The sequence below is a fragment of the Pan paniscus genome, chromosome 14, assembly GCF_029289425.2.
Source record: "Pan paniscus chromosome 14, NHGRI_mPanPan1-v2.0_pri, whole genome shotgun sequence".
NCBI classification, from domain to species: Eukaryota; Metazoa; Chordata; class Mammalia; order Primates; family Hominidae; genus Pan; species Pan paniscus.
The window spans coordinates 42,553,196-42,571,311 of NC_073263.2; the positions used below are offsets into that span (position 1 = coordinate 42,553,196).

Here is an 18,116-nt window from a genome sequence, read left to right on the forward strand (position 1 = left end):
CTTCCTCTCCTCAAAACTTGTGTCATGGGTAGGGGACTATTTGTTTTTTTACTGGATTATAAATTACTTGAAACTTGGAGAGTATGTTATATTCTCACAGTATTGATTCATTGATAGATTAGCATCTGTGTGATGAAGGACAGTCCTTGATCTCTCATTTGAAAAGTGCCTGGTACACAGCAATTGCTGAAGTGTTTATTGAATGAATTAATTGCCAGGAATTATTTATTACCAAGTAGAAATTTATAATAAGCTGTTCAAAGAGTATAGCTTATATAAATGGCCAGATCTGACTCCCTAGAACCCATTTTTTAAGCTCTAGTCATTTCCTTAGTTTCTTTTAGTATTCTTCTTTTTTCTTTAATTGTATAAATAGCCTGTGCTCATTGTTGAAAATTTAGAAGTTAAAAAAAAGAAAAAATTATAATCCCACCAGCTAAAAATAACTTTAAAGTTATATGCTTTCAGATTTTATTTCATGTAAGCATACCTATTTTTCCCTACTTTTGTAAGGAAATGGTTTCATGCTTAGAAACGTTTATGCCTGTAATCATATATGTGTATGTTTCCTCCTAAAAGCTAAGTTTGTACATCCTGTTTCTCTGTTTAGAGCTACTGAAAATAGTGCCTTTACTTGCTGTCTCCATTCCTTTCTTTCCATTCTGTCTTAAATACACTCTAATCATATGCTCACCTCACTTTCTGCAGCTCTTCTCAGTTTTTGATGTCCTCTTTGCTAAATCCAGAGGTCAGTTCGTGGCTCTCATTTTACTTTACCTATCAGAAACTTTGAAACCATTTTTCATTTCCTCACTCTTGACTTGTGGTTACCATCCTCCTTTACTGCTAGGCCTTGTCAGCCTCCTTGACTGATTCCTCTCCATTTCTATACCACGAAGTGTTGCAGTCTTTAGGGAAGACTCCTTGGATTTCTAATTTTTAAACCATCTTACTTCAGTCTCATGGCTTTAAATGCTATCTGTACACTAATGACTCTCAATTGTAAAGTCTGATGTTAAGTCAGACATTCTCCACTTGGATATTTAAGACATTTTAAACTTAATATATCCGAAATCATTCTCCTCATGTCTGTTATTCACAACAAATAAACAGCTGCTCCTTTCCTCAGTCATTAAATGGCAATTTGGCAGTTTAGGCCAGAAACCTTGAAGTCGTTTGCACAGCTTGGGTTCTCTGGAAAGCAGAGTGAGATAAAGATTAGCAAGCTATACCTTTATTAAAGAGTGCTCTTAGCATAAACAACTCCAGAAAGAAAGGGAAGGACAAGTTAGGCTTCAGTGCATTCCTACAAAAGCCTCAGCCAATCTCACAATAACCTCTAAGCAAGGATGGCTCATTGTAGTTATCCCAAGTTGGGGCAAGGGGTCATAGGATTAAATGACATTACCCAGGAAGTGAGCATATATAAGAAGTCCAAGGACTGAACCCTAGAGAAATACAATGTTTCTATCCCATGTCAACCAGTCAGTAGATACAGGCTGCCCTGCAAAGTGGGATAAGCTTGACTTCCTTTAGGCAAGGCGATTCCTAAAGTGTCTGACAGCTGGGAGCTATCAGCCAGCCACAGCCCCAGTGTCTGGGGAGTAAGTCCTTCACGCCTGATGGGGGATCTGATGAGCACCAGTGTCCTCAACATCATTCTTAATTTTTCTTTTTCTCATATCCCAAATTCAATCCATCAAGGAAATGTTAGTTCTGTTTTAAATATACATCCAGAATCTAACCACTTTTATCACCTCCTCTGCTACCGCCTTAGTTCATACCATCATCATCTGTTGTCTGGATTATTGTTATGTTTTCTGAACTGGTCTGCTACTTCTACTCTTGCACCTTTCTATTCTCTACATGGCAGTTAGATTAAATCGAAGTTAGATTGTTATTCCAGTGCTCTGGCTTCTCCTCCCACTTAAAATTCTAAATTCCTTTCATTGTTTACAAGGCCATCCACAATCTGGTTCCCATTATATCTTGAGTCCTCCTTTTCTCCTTGTTCACGCCTCTCCAGCAGCATTGAAACCTTTTAATCCAGCTTCCCAGCCTCTCTTGGCTTGCCTGTCTGCTAGTGTGACATACTCCCCTCTTCATTAGTTCCTCCCCATTCTCTGTTGGCTAGTGTGATAGGCTAAACGATGTCTGCCATGTCAACATTAAATGACTTCATCAAGGTTATCCAATGAGAAAAGTACTACAGAGCTTAGAAAAAGTTCAAGCATTTTGCTTCTACCAGTCTGTTTTGTTCTTTCTGTTGTATCTTGGTGTAGAAAAATTAATCTGTTTTAAAGTGAAAAAAAGTATTTTTTAAAACTTCATATTGGTCAAAATTTCTTGAAAAGTTTCATTGTTTGGTGCTTCCCCCCGCCCCATAATTTTGAGTTGACTTCTAGTAAAATGCATTACTCTCAGTGCAGCTACATGATGAGATTGAGGTCATGCCACCTCATACGTGGAACTAATGATTTCTTGCTCTTTCTTTCCTATACAGAGCTTTTCATCCTACTATAAAGGAGGATTTGAACAGAAAATGAGTAGGCGAGAAGCTGGTCTTATTTTAGGTGTAAGGTAGGTGTGCAGCATAAGTATTGTTTTGTTGTGTGACCAAGCTTGTCTTTAAAAAAGAGAAAACGTTACAATAAGGTTATACTTACACTTAAAATTATGAGTAGGTGGCAGAGGAGAAAATATCAAATTTTTATATTTTAAAGCCTCAAATCTAAAAGTATCCCACTCCCCTAAAAAAACAAAACAAAACAAAACAAAACAAAAAAAACAGGCAAAGTTGTGAAGTACCTTTATTCTTTAACAAGGATCTATAATATTTGAATACTGATGTTTCAGTTAACCAAAATATCCTTTTTTGTGACATTCTCTCTGGACTCAGTTTTATAATTTGATATCATATTTTTAATTATAATCCAGGATATGTTTCATAGTTCTTTTCTGCTTCTGCAGTGTGACATCAAGCATATTTATTGTGCTTGTTTCACCTTAGTATCCTTTTATTGTCTAACTTTGGACAATATGAGAGAAAATTAATGATATTATATAATTGCTGTGTGATATCATTTAACATTTAATGTTAAGAATATTTTCCCCTATGATAATCATTTGTTTACCATATGTTCCCTTAGAGCCTACTCTCAAGTTTTTGTGGGAATTGGTTACAGTATGTCATGTACAACAAATCTTCTGATGATATAATCAACACAATTAAGCAAATTAGATAATAAAGTCCTGTATTGACAAAAATGTTTTGATATCTTGTAAATTTTTTAAAATTTAAAGATTTTTTTAAAAGCCAAAACATTTTATTATTTCTTATGACCTAGCAGAAAAAACAAAAGAGTTGGGAGGAGGAGCCCAGTTTAGTTTGGTGCTTTATTTAAGAGATCTCATCTCTTCTTAGATGAGATCTCTCCTTACCAGACAATAGAAAATAGGAAATGATTTTAAGCATGAGAGTCAGATTAGGAAGTTTGCTATACTGCCAACTATTTCTTGCTTAATATCATTCAGAATGGCATTGTTATTTTTCCTGAACTTTTATTGGCCTCCCAAAATACCCTGTTGATTATCTTGAAATCTGAGTATGAAACACATTATAAAACCAAGTACAAAGGTTTTTGAGGATATCCTTTAATATTATGCAGGGCACTTACGTTGTTAGGACAGACAGGAGTTGACTATATTTTTACATTCTCTTAAGATATATATTTATAAAGTTTTATCCCATAGAACTGAAAGCTGTATAAAATTCACTTGGAAAATTCAGTGATTAAGAGCACAGACTCTGGTATCAAGTATATCTGCGTACAAATACCAGTTTAACACCTATTAAATGGGTGACCCCAGTTTCATCATGTGTAAAATAGAGATAATAGATTAGTTTTAACTGCATAGAGTTGCCGTGAAGATTAAATTATATAATATATGTGAACTTCTTTTTTTGGAAGTTTTTTTCTTTTTAAACTTTTAGGTTCAGGGTTACACCTGCAGGTTTATTATAAAGATAAACTTGTGTCACAGGGGTTTGTTGTATAGATTATTTTGTCACCCAAGTACTAAGCCTAGTACCCAATAGTTATTTTTTCTGCTCCTCTCTTACCTCCTACCCTCAGGTAGGCCTCAGTGTCTGTTTTTCCCCTCTTACTATTTAGCTCCCACATGTAAGTGAGAACATGTGATATTTGGTTTTCTGTTTCTGCATTAGTTTGCTGAGGATAATAGCTTCCAGTTCATCCATGTTTCTGCAAAGCCCATGATCTCATTATTTTTTGTGGCTGCGTAGTATTCCATGGTGTATATGTACCACATTTTCTTTATCCCATCTACCACTGATGGGCAGTTAGGTTGATTTCATATCTTTGCTGTTGTAAATAGTGCCACAGTGAACATATGTCTGCAACACATGGTACTTACTAACTACTCAATAAATATCAGCCAAGCAAAGCAGATTCTTGCCCTGATTCTGTCGCTTAGGCGCTGCCCTGTATGATCTTGGTCAAACTTTTTTGTTTTGTTTTGTTTTTAGCTTTTCTGTACTTTGGCTTCTTCATTTTTGAATTGAGAGTAATAATATTCTGCCTTGTTGGAATAATATAAGAATGATATGATGATACCTTTTTACATAATACCTACCAAATATCAGGTGCTGAAAAAAATTTGGCTCCTGTTTCTTTCCATGTCTGTCACGAACGCAGAAGCTAGATATTTGTCCTAACACATTAAGTGGAAAGGTAAATGAAACTTATCTGCTTTCCTCTAGCCCTTTCTTTTCAGTCAGGCAATGTTGATTATGACAAGATAATTTTAAGACGTGAGTGTATTCATTGAATCTCAGCTATGTAGACTATATAACAGGTAGGTGAAGGCAAAATGGAGCCAATCCTTTTGATAACCTATTTTAAAAATACTGTATGTGTTCTAGATGATACTATACATTCTGACATATTGCATATGAGAATTGTTTATTGAAATTTGTACTTGAGTCTTTGCCTTATGTTTTTCCTTGCAAGAGAATAGTGTCCTGCAATATGACTCATGTCTGTAACAAAAAGCCTGAATTATTTTACAAAGCTGTCCAGGAAAATTGTTTTTATACCTGGTATAGTAAGTCCTCACTTAATATCGCCCATGGGTTCTTGTAAACTGTGACTTTAAACAAAATGACTATAATGAAATCAATTTTTTAAATCAATGTTATAAAGAAAGGATGTTGAAGGAAATGACATTATTCAGGGACCTGCCATACATCATTTTGCTTAAAATCACAGTTTTTAAGAACCTATCAACAATATTGTGTATTATATGAAATGATGCACATTTATGATTTTTTTTTTTTTTTGAGACAGAGTCTTGCTCTGTTGCCCAGGCTGGAGTACGGTGGCACGATCTCCCCTCACTGCAAGCTGCGCCTCCCAGGTTCACGCCATTCTCCTGCCTCAGCCTCCCAAGTAGCTGGGACTACAGGCGCCCACCACCACGCCTGGCTAATTTTTTGTATTTTTAGTAGCGTCGGGGTTTCACCGTGTTAGCAGGATGGTCTTGATCTCCTGACCTTGTGATCCGCCCGCCTCAGCCTCTCAAAGTGCTGGGATTACACGCAGAAGCCACCATGCCTGGCACATTTATGATTTTTAAGCTTTCTAAAAACTTTTGTAGAATTCTGTTTATAAACTATATTAGTCCATTCTCAAGCTGCTATGAAGAAATACCCAAGACTGGGTAATTTATAAGGAAAAAGAGGTTTAATGGACTCACAGTTCCACATAGCTGGGGAGGCCTCAATAATGGCAGAAGGCAAAGGAGGAGCAAAGGCACATCTTACATAGTGGCAGCAGGCAAGAGAGCATGTGTAGGGGAATTGCCCTTTATAAAACCATCAGATCTCATGAGACTTAGTCACTATCATGAGAACAGCACAGGAAAACCTGCCCCCATCATTCAGTTACCTCCCACCGGTTCCCCTCCCATGACATGAGGGGATTATGGGAGCTATAATTCAAGATAAGATTTGGGTGGAGACAGAGCCAAACCATATCACTATATGTTACTCAAAAGCTCAGTAGTAGAAAAAAAAAGATGAAACCAAAACTGCTCCATTTGCCAGAAGGTCCAAGAACACCACTCCACATACCCCCACTGCCAGCCAGATGCATTCTAGGGAGCTGTTTGAAATCTCTGGTCTAGGTAACATCATATTTAAAATTATACTGGAGGTATATCATCATAGCTACATTTAGTTTTTATACTAAACTTAAAAACTAGGCTTCTCTCATGTTGTTTAATCTTTACAGCAACAAACATGTATTAATATTAAAATGTATTAAGGTCCAAGAGACTTAATATAATAATAACTAAAAGGAAATAAACACTGCCAGCAAAGCAGAATAGGTCTCATTTCCAGAGCTCACCATTAGGAGTCTGATCATTATTATCTTAAAGGCAGAGTGTTTTGAATGCCATACTTGTGCATATGAACTTTCCTTCCTTGTGTTTACTTTAGTTCAGTGGTTGGTGGACCTCAGTATGCATAATGCGTTGTGGAGTTTTATGTACAAAACTATGTGGAACTGATTTTCAGAGCATTGTAATTAATTATCAAGGAAATTTTGACGGAGTAATTTTCAGATTTTGTTTTATGTGCTCAACTAAAACTTAATATCTAGAATAAAATGGACCTTGCCATATATCTTCTAAAAAAATATACAATGGTTCAGCAGAACATTCACCTATATATATATACACATATATATGTGTGTATGCATATATGTGTGTATATATATATGTGTGTGTGTGTGTATATATATATATATGAAATTTGGATTTTACTGAACTTATCTCATTATTTAGAGGGCCACATGGTGATGAAATTTATGAAATAGGTTTTTAAAGCTCCCCCCTTTTTACTTTAAAATTATTTGCATAGTAATCCTTTATAATATTAGTATTTACTAATATGGAGTATTTGTTATTTTAAGGAGTTTACCTTTTTACAGTCATTTTTGGAGGGTGATGTAAAATGCATTAAGCACTTGTATTATATATAATCCTAATTTCTTTTTTTTGTTTTTTTTTTGAGACGGAGTCTTGCTCTGTCACCCAGGCTGGAGTGCAGTGGGGCTATCTTGGCTCACTGTAAGCTCCGCCTCCTGGGTTCATGCCATTTTCCTGCCTCAGCCTCCCGAGTAGCTGGGACCACAGGCGCCCGCCACCACGCCTGGCTAATTTTTTGTAGTTTTAGTAGAGACAGGGTTTCACCATGTTAGCCAGGGTGGTCTCGATCTCCTGACCTTGTGATCTGCCCGCCTCAGCCTCCCAAAGTGCTGGGATTACAGGCGTGAGCTACTGCGCCCGGCCTACAATCCTAATTTCTATTTTAAGATACAAATCATAGCTTCAGCCCTAAAGTTATTTAGAATCTACCTAACACGACATGCCAAATACATACAGAACAGCTAGAAAACATAAGTAATAAAGGCAAGATGTGCCACAGAGCACCTGTGTAGCAAAAAAAGGAGTTGATAAATGTAGATTAGCCACAGAAATCGAAATCATTGAGCTGTAATTTTTCAGTGTAATTTTTTTATTTCTTAATAGGCAATTAAACAGTATAGTGTTCATACCTCTGGTATGATGTTTAACAGTTATTTTCTCAAAATTCAGTAGTCTTTTAACCAGACAATGTTTAATTGTTTATCTGGGAGGTACCTACAAGCCAAAAAGTAAATTTAGAATGCTGCTTCAAAGACATAGGTAAACAGCCAAGAGGAATACTCTTAAGTCCTTATAGGAAAATATTTAATTCATTTTACTCATGGAAGACTATTTTATGTGCTTACTCAGCAATTAATAGTGCATTTTAATGTGCTTGGTGATCTGTCACTTACCCACAGATCAGAGGTAGCAAGTAACTAGCAAGGAACTGCCAAAGACTAGAACAATAGCAGAATCAAGGATTGACAACTGATAGCATAGGGGAGGCACTGTTCAAAATAGAACTTAAATGAATAACATTCTAGGTCCATTTAGTAGGAGGACAAGCAAACATCTGCAGACCTTGAGAGTTTAATTGGTAATAATGACAATGCTGTGAGCCATCCAAGAAATGTTAAGTTAGGTTATTTACACTTTATTTTCAAAATGCAGGAGATATCTAATACAGTCTCATAAGCATCCTTTACTTTCATGTGTGCTAGGTTATGTTAATCTTTTTACTTATATTATCTAATTTTTCTTTAAAATAAGCCCGGGGGTAGGTTTTATTATGTGTATGCTATGTATGAGAAAATTGCAACTGAGTTTAAGCAAGATATACTTTCACAGCTATTAAGTAGTAGAATCAAGAATTTGAACCTGTTTCTGACTAACTGTAAAAGCACATGCTTTTAGCTATTATGTTGTGGTTCATCCATGCAAATTAAATTATTTTGAGCTTTACAATAATTACACTGTGCTTTAAGTCAACTATTATTATCCCCATTTGAGACTCAGAAAAGTTAAGTAGCTTAAACAAGATAGTATAGCTATTAAGTAGCAGTAGTAGGATTTTGTTGTTGTTGGTGTTAATTTTTTTTCCTTGCCTAGAAAATGTACTAATAAGCAACATTTCCAATACTGGATACATTGGGTTTTACCCAAATAATTTTAGGATTATTTAATTATCTACTTTAATTTTTGTTTACAGCATAGGCTTTAACAGCCAAGCTTTTCCCATGGGTTTTTTTTCACAAAGCTAAATAACTATGAGACATAGAGTTTTGAGATCCTCTGTAAAGGTAAAAGATAACTATAATGAAGCACTTGCTACATTCCAGGTACTGTTCTAACATTTCTTAGGCATTAACTCATTTAATCCTTACAGTTGCTCTAGCCCTGTTTTACAGTGAGGAAACTGAAGCACCAAGAGGATAAAAATTTGATCAAGCTTACACAATCTTAAGTGGCAATACTGGGATTAAAATCCAGCAGTGTGCCAGGCGTGGAGGCTTACACCTGTAATCCTAGCACTTTGGGAGGCCGAGGTGGGCGGATCACGAGGTCAAGAGTTCGAGACCAGCCTGGACAACATGATGAAACCCTGTCTCTACTAAAATACAAAAATTAGCCAGGTGTGGTGGCGCACGTCTGTAATCCCAGCTACTTGGGAGGCTGAGGCAGGAGAATCACTTGAACCTGGGAGGTGGAGGTTGCAGTGAGCTGAGATCATGCCACTGCACTCCAACCTGGGCAACAGAGCAAGACTCCTCCTTCTTGGGGGGGGGGAAAAAAGTCCAGCAGTATACCTCTGGAATCCAAATACTTGTCTGCTACACCGTATATACCGCCTTCCCCCCAAATAACTTAGAAGCATAAGTTTTCAAACTTACAGTATTGTCTGCAGAAGCTGACTCCCCTAACCTATATGTTGTTTTGTTTTTTAAATTGATTGAGAATAAGGATTGGCATTACAAAGGACTGAAGAAAAACACATGTAACATTGAATCAATGATTTATTTTGATGGTTAGTGGAATTAAGTGGAAAGCTGTAATTTCATATTTGTCCACAAGATGGTGAAATTCTCATTAGGTATAATTTTTTGAAACCCATATAAACCCTTAATTTATAATCTGCATTTGATGCTATTTATTATAAGCACTTTAATTTCTTTTTACAGCCCATCTGCTGGCAAGGCTAAGATTAGAACAGCTCATAGGAGAGTCATGATTTTGAATCACCCAGATAAAGGTAGGTAGAATTCCTATTTTTCATAATATGTATATCAAAATATGCTGTGAATTCCTTTCAGATTAAAGTCATTATATATGATATATAGTTGAGATGGAAGTTTGTGTGCCACATGTATTGTGATTTTTTTCTCATAAATGAGCATTTAGGTTGGAGTTCAGGGATTCACACAGGTAGTGGATTTATATTATCTGCTTTCAAGAACTTAGTTGCTGGTTTTTACATATGACTTCCTGAACCCATCTGATGCGCCTACCATTTTTATCAAGAAAAATCGAAAACACGAGTTATGGACTCTTCGGTTGTATAAACTGATTTGGGCATCACGAATTGTATTTATGTAACCTTCAATGTAAAAGCACAAGAGTTAGAGGATTTCCTCCAAATCTGTGAATGTAATATGTCATAGATGATTCTGAATTTCTTAATTTTATTCTGGAAGGCTCTGAGGCTGAGCCATTTGTTTTTAACTGGCCAGGTTTTTAATGTAAATTTATCTTACAGAAAGACAATTATTATAACTTTAACTACACTACAGCTGCTTGAGAGGGAAAGCCCATATGTTCATTGCTGTTTCTGCTTTAAAATAACAGATGGTAGAAAGTTACACTGTATTTCAGAAGTCAAAGGGGGGTGGGGGAGGAAAGTGAAGGGTTTCTTGGATTCTTATTTACAGACTTTCAGTTCCCTAATTATTTCAAAAAAATTAAAAACAAATTTTGGATTCCTCTCCATCCTAACCAGTACCAAAATAAGGCATTCTTTTTCAGCTTTCTCACTTAATTACTTACTATAAAAGTTTTTTTCACTAAGCATCATCTCTGTTGGTTTTTGCACTTATTATTCTTTAGTGTGAATAAACATGAGAATAAACTTTCAAAAGAGGTTTTGCTAAAAATTTCTAAACAGTTTCAACAGTTACTGAAAGATTCACTCAGCTAATTTACTTTGCATTGTGGGCTATCTTATGAGCAAGTAGTGTTTAAAGAATTACGATTTATTTTGAGATGGTATATTTATTCGAGGTGGGATTGTTGACTATAGTGGGCTTACTAATATCCTTTAGTCTCACCCTGTGTGGGGTAGCTGGGTGTGAAAGAATGGACTTCGGAGCAAGGGATCAGCATTTTTCTTTGGCTTCTACCTTCCAGTCAGCATTGTGGTCTTGAAAACTCCCTTAACTCCAAATATGAGTTTTATTATTTACAAAATGACAGGATTTATTTCTAAAGTCCTTTTTGTTTGCATGATTTAATAACCTTTTATGCCTATTCAATTAATGTAGAGGCTGTACCCTATGTTTCTGTTCAGATCAGATTTTTAACTTAAGAAAGACGCTTTTAATGTTTTTGGATTATTGTTCCCTCTGAGAATATATTGACAACTGTGGACTTTTTTTCCATATAACTGCTCATTCACCCAAAATTTATAAACATTTGGAGTTTCAGAAAGTTCATGCACTTCCTAAAACCCATCCATATACTCACAGTTAAGAACTCCTGCTCTAGTAAAAGTGTAGTGATAGGAATGTTGGAACTTCTCTCTTTGATGGAGTTGAGAGATGATAGCTCATAAATCTCAAGATTATCCTTTGAGAAGGAAGATTGTTTTGTTTTCAGTGGGAAGCTAACAGATTTTAAACAAAAATGCCTCATTGCCTTTGGAAAGCGAAATCCAAGAGTATTTGGGGAAGTATGAGAATGGGCAGCTTTTAATTTTGTTTCTTCTTCTTAGAATCCTTCAACATATTTACTTTAGCCAGGTCACCACTGGGTATTATAGGTAGTTGGAAATACTTAAATCTCATTTCCAGTGCTTCCGAATTCATGAATATGTTTCCCCACCCACCCCCAAGGAACTTTTCTGTTGGTTTTGCTACCAGCTGATAGAACAAGTTTGGAATTTCAAATGTGTGACCAACTATAATTTGTTACACATTTCATTATCAGCTGTGCAAAGAAAGTGACGCCAGAAAATTAGGTGTGGGAAATGGCTGAAAATAAATTTTTGTAATTAGTTTTAAGTAAGCATTCAGACGTATTTTGGTAAAAAGGAAATTTTTCTTTTTCAATGTAGTGAGATAAAAAAATAATGCAGTAAAAACATTTCGTGTCCTTGATCTAATGCTTTCAAGGCTAATATCTTTTAGATTACTGCTTTTCTTTTTTTTTTTTTTTATTGATCATTCTTGGGTGTTTCTCGCAGAGGGGGATTTGGCAGGGTCACAGGACAATAGTGGAGGGAAGGTCAGCAGATAAACAAGTGAACAAAGTTCTCTGGTTTTCCTAGGCAGAGGACCCTGCGGCCTTCCGCAGTGTTTGTGTCCCTGGGTACTTGAGATTAGGGAGTGGTGATGCCTTCAAGCATCTGTTTAACAAAGCACATCTTGCACCGCCCTTAATCCATTCAACCCTGAGTGGATACAGCACATGTTTCAGAGAGCATAGGGTTGGGGGTAAGGTCACAGATCAACAGGATCCCAAGGCAGAAGAATTTTTCTTAGTACAGAACAAAATGAAAAGTCTCCCATGTCTACCTCTTTCTACACAGACACGGCAACCATCCGATTTCTCAATCTTTTCCCCACCTTTCCCCCCTTTCTATTCCACAAAACCACCATTGTCTTCATGGCCCGTTCTCAATGAGCTGTTGAGTACACCTCCCAGACGGGGTGGTGGCCGGGCAGAGGGGCTCCTCACTTCCCAGTAGGGGCGGCCGGGCAGAAGCGCCCCTCACCTCCCGGACGGGGCGGCTGGCCGGGCGGGGTGCTGACCCCCCACCTCCCTCCCGGACAGGGCGGCTGGCCGGGCAGAGGGGCTCCTCACTTCCCAGTAGGGGCGGCCGGGCAGAGGCGCCCCTCACTTCCCCGACGGGGCGGCTGGCCCGGCGGGGGGCTGACCCCCCCACCTCCCTCCCGGACGGGGCGGCTGGCCGGGCGGGGGGCTGACCCCCCCACCTCCCTCCCGGATGGGGCGGCTGGCCGGGCAGAGGGGCTCCTCACTTCCCGGTAGGGGCGGCCGGGCAGAGGCGCCCCCCACGTCCCGGACAGGGCGGCTGGCCGGGCGGGGGGCTGATCCCCCCCACCTCCCTCCCGGACGGGGCGGCTGGCCGGGCGGGGGGCTGACCCCCCCACCTCCCTCCCGGACGGGGCGGCTGGCCGGGCAGAGGGGCTCCTCACTTCCCAGTAGGGGCGGCCGGGCAGAGGCGCCCCCCACGTCCCGGACAGGGCGGCTGGCCGGGCGGGGGGCTGATCCCCCCCACCTCCCTCCCGGATGGGGCGGCTGGCCGGGCGGGGGGCTGACCCCCCCACCTCCCTCCCGGACGGGGCGGCTGGCCGGGCAGAGGGGCTCCTCACTTCCCAGTAGGGGCGGCCGGGCAGAGGCACCCCTCACCTCCCGGACGGGGCGGCTGGCCAGGCGGGGGGCTGACCCCCCTACCTCCCTCCCGGACGGGGCAGCTGGCCGGGCAGAGGGGCTCCTCACTTCCCGGTAGGGGCGGCCGGGCAGAGGCGCCCCTCACCTCCCGGACGGGGCGGCTGGCCGGGCGGGGGGCTGACCCCCCCACCTCCCTCCCGGACGGAGCGGCTGGCCGGGCAGAGGGGCTCCTCACTTCCCAGTAGGGGCGGCCGGGCAGAGGCACCCCTCACCTCCCGGACGGGGCGGCTGGCCGGGCGGGGGGCTGACCCCCCCACCTCCCTCCCGGACGGAGCGGCTGGCCGGGCAGAGGGGCTCCTCACTTCCCAGTAGGGGCGGCCGGGCAGAGGCGCCCCTCACCTCCCGGACGGGGCGGCTGGCCGGGCGGGGGGCTGACCCCCCCACCTCCCTCCCGGACGAGGAGGGAGGACGCTCCTCACTTCTCAGACGGGGTGGCTGCCGGGCGGAGGGGCTCCTCACTTCTCAGACGGGGCGGTTGCCAGGCAGAGGGTCTCCTCACTTCTCAGATGGGGCGGCCGGGCAGAGACGCTCCTCACATCCCGGACGGGGCGGCAGGGCAGAGGTGCTCTCCACATCTCAGACGATGGGCGGCCGGGCAGAGACGCTCCTCACTTCCCAGATGTGATGGCGGCCGGGAAGAGGCGCTCCTCACTTCCTAGATGGGATGGCGGCCGGGCAGAGACGCTCCTCACTTTCCAGACTAGGCAGCCAGGCAGAGGGGCTCCTCACATCCCAGATGATGGGTGGTCAGGCGGAGACGCTCCTCACTTCCCAGACGGGGGGCTGCCAGGCAGAGGCTGCAATCTCGGCACTTAGGGAGGCCAAGGCAGGCGGCTGGGAGGTGGTTGTAGCGAGCCAAGTTCACACCACTGCACTCCAGCCTGGGCGCCATTGAGCACTGAGTTAACGAGACTCCGTCTGCAATCCCGGCACCTCGGGAGGCCGAGGCTGGCAGATCACTCGCGGTTAGGAGCTGGAGACCAGCCCGGCTGACACATCGAAACCCCGTCTCCACCAAAAAAATACGAAAACCAGTCAGGCGTGGCGGCGCGCACCTGCAATCGCGGGCACTCGGCAGGCTGAGGCAGGAGAATCAGGCAGGGAGGTTGCAGTGAGCTGAGATGGCAGCAGTACCGTCCAGCTTCGGCTCGGCATCAGAGGGAGACTGTGGAAAGAGGGGAGAGGGAGAGGGAGAGGGCATACAACCACTTTCAAACCACCAGATTACTGCTTTTCTTAAATTGATGAAGAAAGAGGTTGGTGGTTATGAAATGAGTAGTTTTACAGTAATGCATAGTGAATATAGAAGGGGAGAGGACAGATTGCTCAGAGATTTCTTACAGGCTGTCTAATGCAGTCTTAATGTGTATTTTGCCTATTCTTACCAGTCCAGTTTGTGCAAGTTAAAAACAGAAACCAAAAGTAAACATTTAGAAAGCTTTATAACATCGCCACGATACCCAAATGTGTGATACTTTTGTGCTATTTAAAAGTATTGGTCCACTAAAGATTGGAAATGTTTAAAATATTTAAAAAGTACACCTTTGCCGTAGCTTGAGAGGCACTGATCTAATCAATGCTGCCTCCTAAATCTGGGCTTTCTGCTCTGTCCCGGGGAAAATGTCCTATTAGCTTCTCCTTCAAGACTTTTAGTGATTAAGAGCTTCCTGTTTCACAAGGCAGCTTGCTTTACTGGTGGACAGCTCTAACTACTAGAAAGTTCTTTCTTGCATTTAGATGAAATCTGCCTGCCTGCAGTGGGGAGATTCTCAACCTTTTCCCACTTACACGCCTTTCAGTAAACATGCAGTATTCTCACACTTCCTTATTAGTGTTTAAGTCAAAATTAAATATTGGGATTAAAAACAAGTCAAAGTAATTATACTGTTGAATGGATTCTCTCTAATTACTCTCATTGTAAAATAAGCTAATTTTTATTTGAAGTCCCGATAATAATATATTGTAATTTCTTACAGTATATTACATTTTAAAATGTGTTCTAAATATTTAGAAAGAGATGATCCCCAAGAGTCAGCATGGATTCACTAAGAAAAGGTGATGCCTAATTAACTTGGTTTTGTTTTTTTTTTTTGATAGATTTACTGGACTGTTTGTTTTGGAGCGTTCATCTTTCTTTTCCCTTCATTTCAGCATTTTAGATTTAAGGCTTTGTGTTAACTAATTTTTTTGGTAAAGAGATAATTTTGTTTTATGCATTGATTTTCCTTGATAAATGCTGAGATCCTTAAAAGTGAAGAACGTGGCTTATTCTTCTTTATAACTTATATGGCTGACACATCGTAAACTCTAAATTCGTAAGTTTTTTTGGTGAGTAAATGAATAAACAAATGGATAAAAACAAGGCAAACACTTGGTAGGTAAAACAGAATTGGTAGTGATAACTAATACATTAAATAATTTCTTAGATTAGATTGATAGGAAACAACCTGACACTAATCTTCCATTTATTCAAAAATTATTTATTTAGCACCTACTATGTGCCAGGCATTGTGCTAAATCTTAAGACAACTTCAACAAGACAATTAGATCTCTGTCCCCGTGGGATCATGCATTCTAATGGAGGAGCAGACAAAAAATAAGTAAACCTATTTCAAGTTGTAGCAAGGCAATAAAGGGTATAATGAGCTAAGATATAAAACATAGAAGAGAGGCAACTTTACATAGGATGACTGGGAAAACCTCTGTGAGGAGATGTACAGGATGAGAAGGAGCTAGCTGTGTGAAAAGTGGTAAACAAAGTAAAGGGGCTAATGTGCAAAACCTCTGAGGGAGGAAAGAATTTAGTGTGCTTAAGGACCTGAAGGAAAACTAGTGTGATAGGAATATAATAGGCAAATGGAAAGATAGCATGAGATAAAGTGGTACCCAGATTTTTAAAACTAGGTATGTATTATGATAATGAAATACTGTAGGTTCTATATAAGATTTTAACTTTGTTCCAAATGCAAAGGGAAGTTACTGTTAACTTTTAAACAGTAGAGTGATATAATTCAGTACACCTTTTAAGAAGTCATTTTTCTTTCATCCTCAATCTCTATTTTTGATTTTTAAGTATACTTTAATTGAAGTGTAATTTATGGGCAGAAAAGTGCACAAATCATAACTATATTCCTTTTTCACTTTGCCAGCCTTTGCACTGATGGTGTAAAAATATTGGTGGGTAAAACTGGTGGTGTCTTAACATTAGTCAAGGCAGTGACACCAGTCTATCCATATATATGCATATGGGAAAAATGAATCATGTGATGCCATATGCAAAATTAATTCTTAATGGATTATAACCTGTTAAAAGAAAAACTTCAGACAAATTTAGCAGTTTATTTCAGCAATGAATGATTCATGAATTGGGCAGCACTCAGAACCAGAAGAGGTTCAGAGGGCCCCCTTAACAGCATGAGCAGCAAGCTTTTATAGGCCAGATAAAGAAGCAAAACAGATAAATTACCTGATTGGCTTCAGCTAGGCATCTGTCTTGTTTTGCATGGGCATGGTATGATGAAGCATTTACCTTGTTTGAGCATGGTGTGATGAGTTGGCTGCTTGTGATCAGCTGAAACTATCTGTTTGTTATACTTCTAAGTTGGGTTTCAGTTTGTGTTAAGTACTAAGTTAGGTTGTAGTTCATTACGTAGGAACTAAGTACAGAGACAGCCCCAGGCTAATGGCATCCTGCTTATTTAATTTAACAAACCTAAATATGAAAGGTAAAACAAACTTCCATATTTAAAAAAGCATAGACTTAGGCAAAGATTTCCTATACATGGCATAAATTAAAGGGGAAAATTTTGCCTCTACTTATGAAAAAAACTAACTGGTTATTTTGCCTTTTTTTGAAAGTTGACAAATATTGTTATCAAGGCGCTCTGGCCTCTTAAAAGAAATTGGGCAGCATTCTTTACTTTCTGAACGTTTGTGTAAGATTAGTCTTCTTTCTTTCTTTTTTTTTTTTTGAGATGGAGTCTTGCTCCATTGCCCAGGCTGGAGTGCAGTGGTGCGATCTTGGCTCACTGCAAACTCCGCCTCCTGGGTTCACACCATTCTCCTGCCTCAGCCTCCTGAGTAGCTGGAACTACAGGCGCCCACCACCACACCTGGCTAATTTTTTTGTATTTTTAGTAGAGATGGGTTTTCACTGTGTTAGCCAGGATGGTCTCCTGACATTGTGATCCACCCACCTTGGCCTCCCAAAATTAGATTAGTCTTATTTCTAGGTATTTGTAAGAGTTCACAAATGAAGCCATCTGGGCTTGGAGACTTCTTTGTGGGAAGGTTTAAAATTACAGATTCAATTTTTTTTTTATTTCTTTATTTTTTATTTTTGAGACAGAATCTCACTCTGTCACCTAGGCTGGAGTGCAGTGGCACGATCTCTGCTCACTGCAACCTCCACCTCCCGAGTTCAAGTGATTCTCCTGCCTCAGCCTCCTGAGTAGCTGGGACTACAGGTGTGTGCCACCACGCCTGGCTAATTTTTGTAGATTACTTAGTAGAGATGGTGTTTCACCATGTTGGCCAGGCTGGTCATGAACTTCTGACGTCAGGTGTTCTGCCTGCCTTGGCCTCCCAAAGTGCTGGGATTACAGGCGTGAGCCACTGCGCCTGGCCAATTCAGGTTATTTAAAAGATACACATCTCTTTCACATTTTTCGTTTCTCCTTAATATCATTTTGGTTAGTTTTTTTCTTAGGAATTTGTTCATTTCACCTAAAATTTCAGGTCTATTGTTACAAATGGGTTCATAATATCTTCTTATTACCTTGGTAATGTTTGTAATTGCATTGTTAAGCCACATTTTTATTCCCAATATTAGTAGTTTATTTGTATCATCTCTTATTAATCTCTGTTTATAAAATAATTTTTTGCATCATTGTTATTTCCTTCCACTATCTTTGAGTTTATTTGCTGTTCTTTTTCTA

At 40.3% G+C, this 18,116-nt stretch overlaps 1 protein-coding gene across 1 annotated transcript in view; it reads left to right on the top strand.

Moving 5' to 3' along the window:
- The window catches only part of DNAJC15 (DnaJ heat shock protein family (Hsp40) member C15), a 76,927-nt gene that overhangs the window by 44,884 nt on the left and 13,927 nt on the right, over positions 1-18,116 (top strand). Inside the window, exons 4-5 of the mRNA XM_003805934.6 lie at positions 2,504-2,580; positions 9,675-9,745. Coding sequence (XP_003805982.4) covers positions 2,504-2,580; positions 9,675-9,745 — 148 coding nt within the window. The remainder of the gene's footprint in view (positions 1-2,503; positions 2,581-9,674; positions 9,746-18,116) is intronic.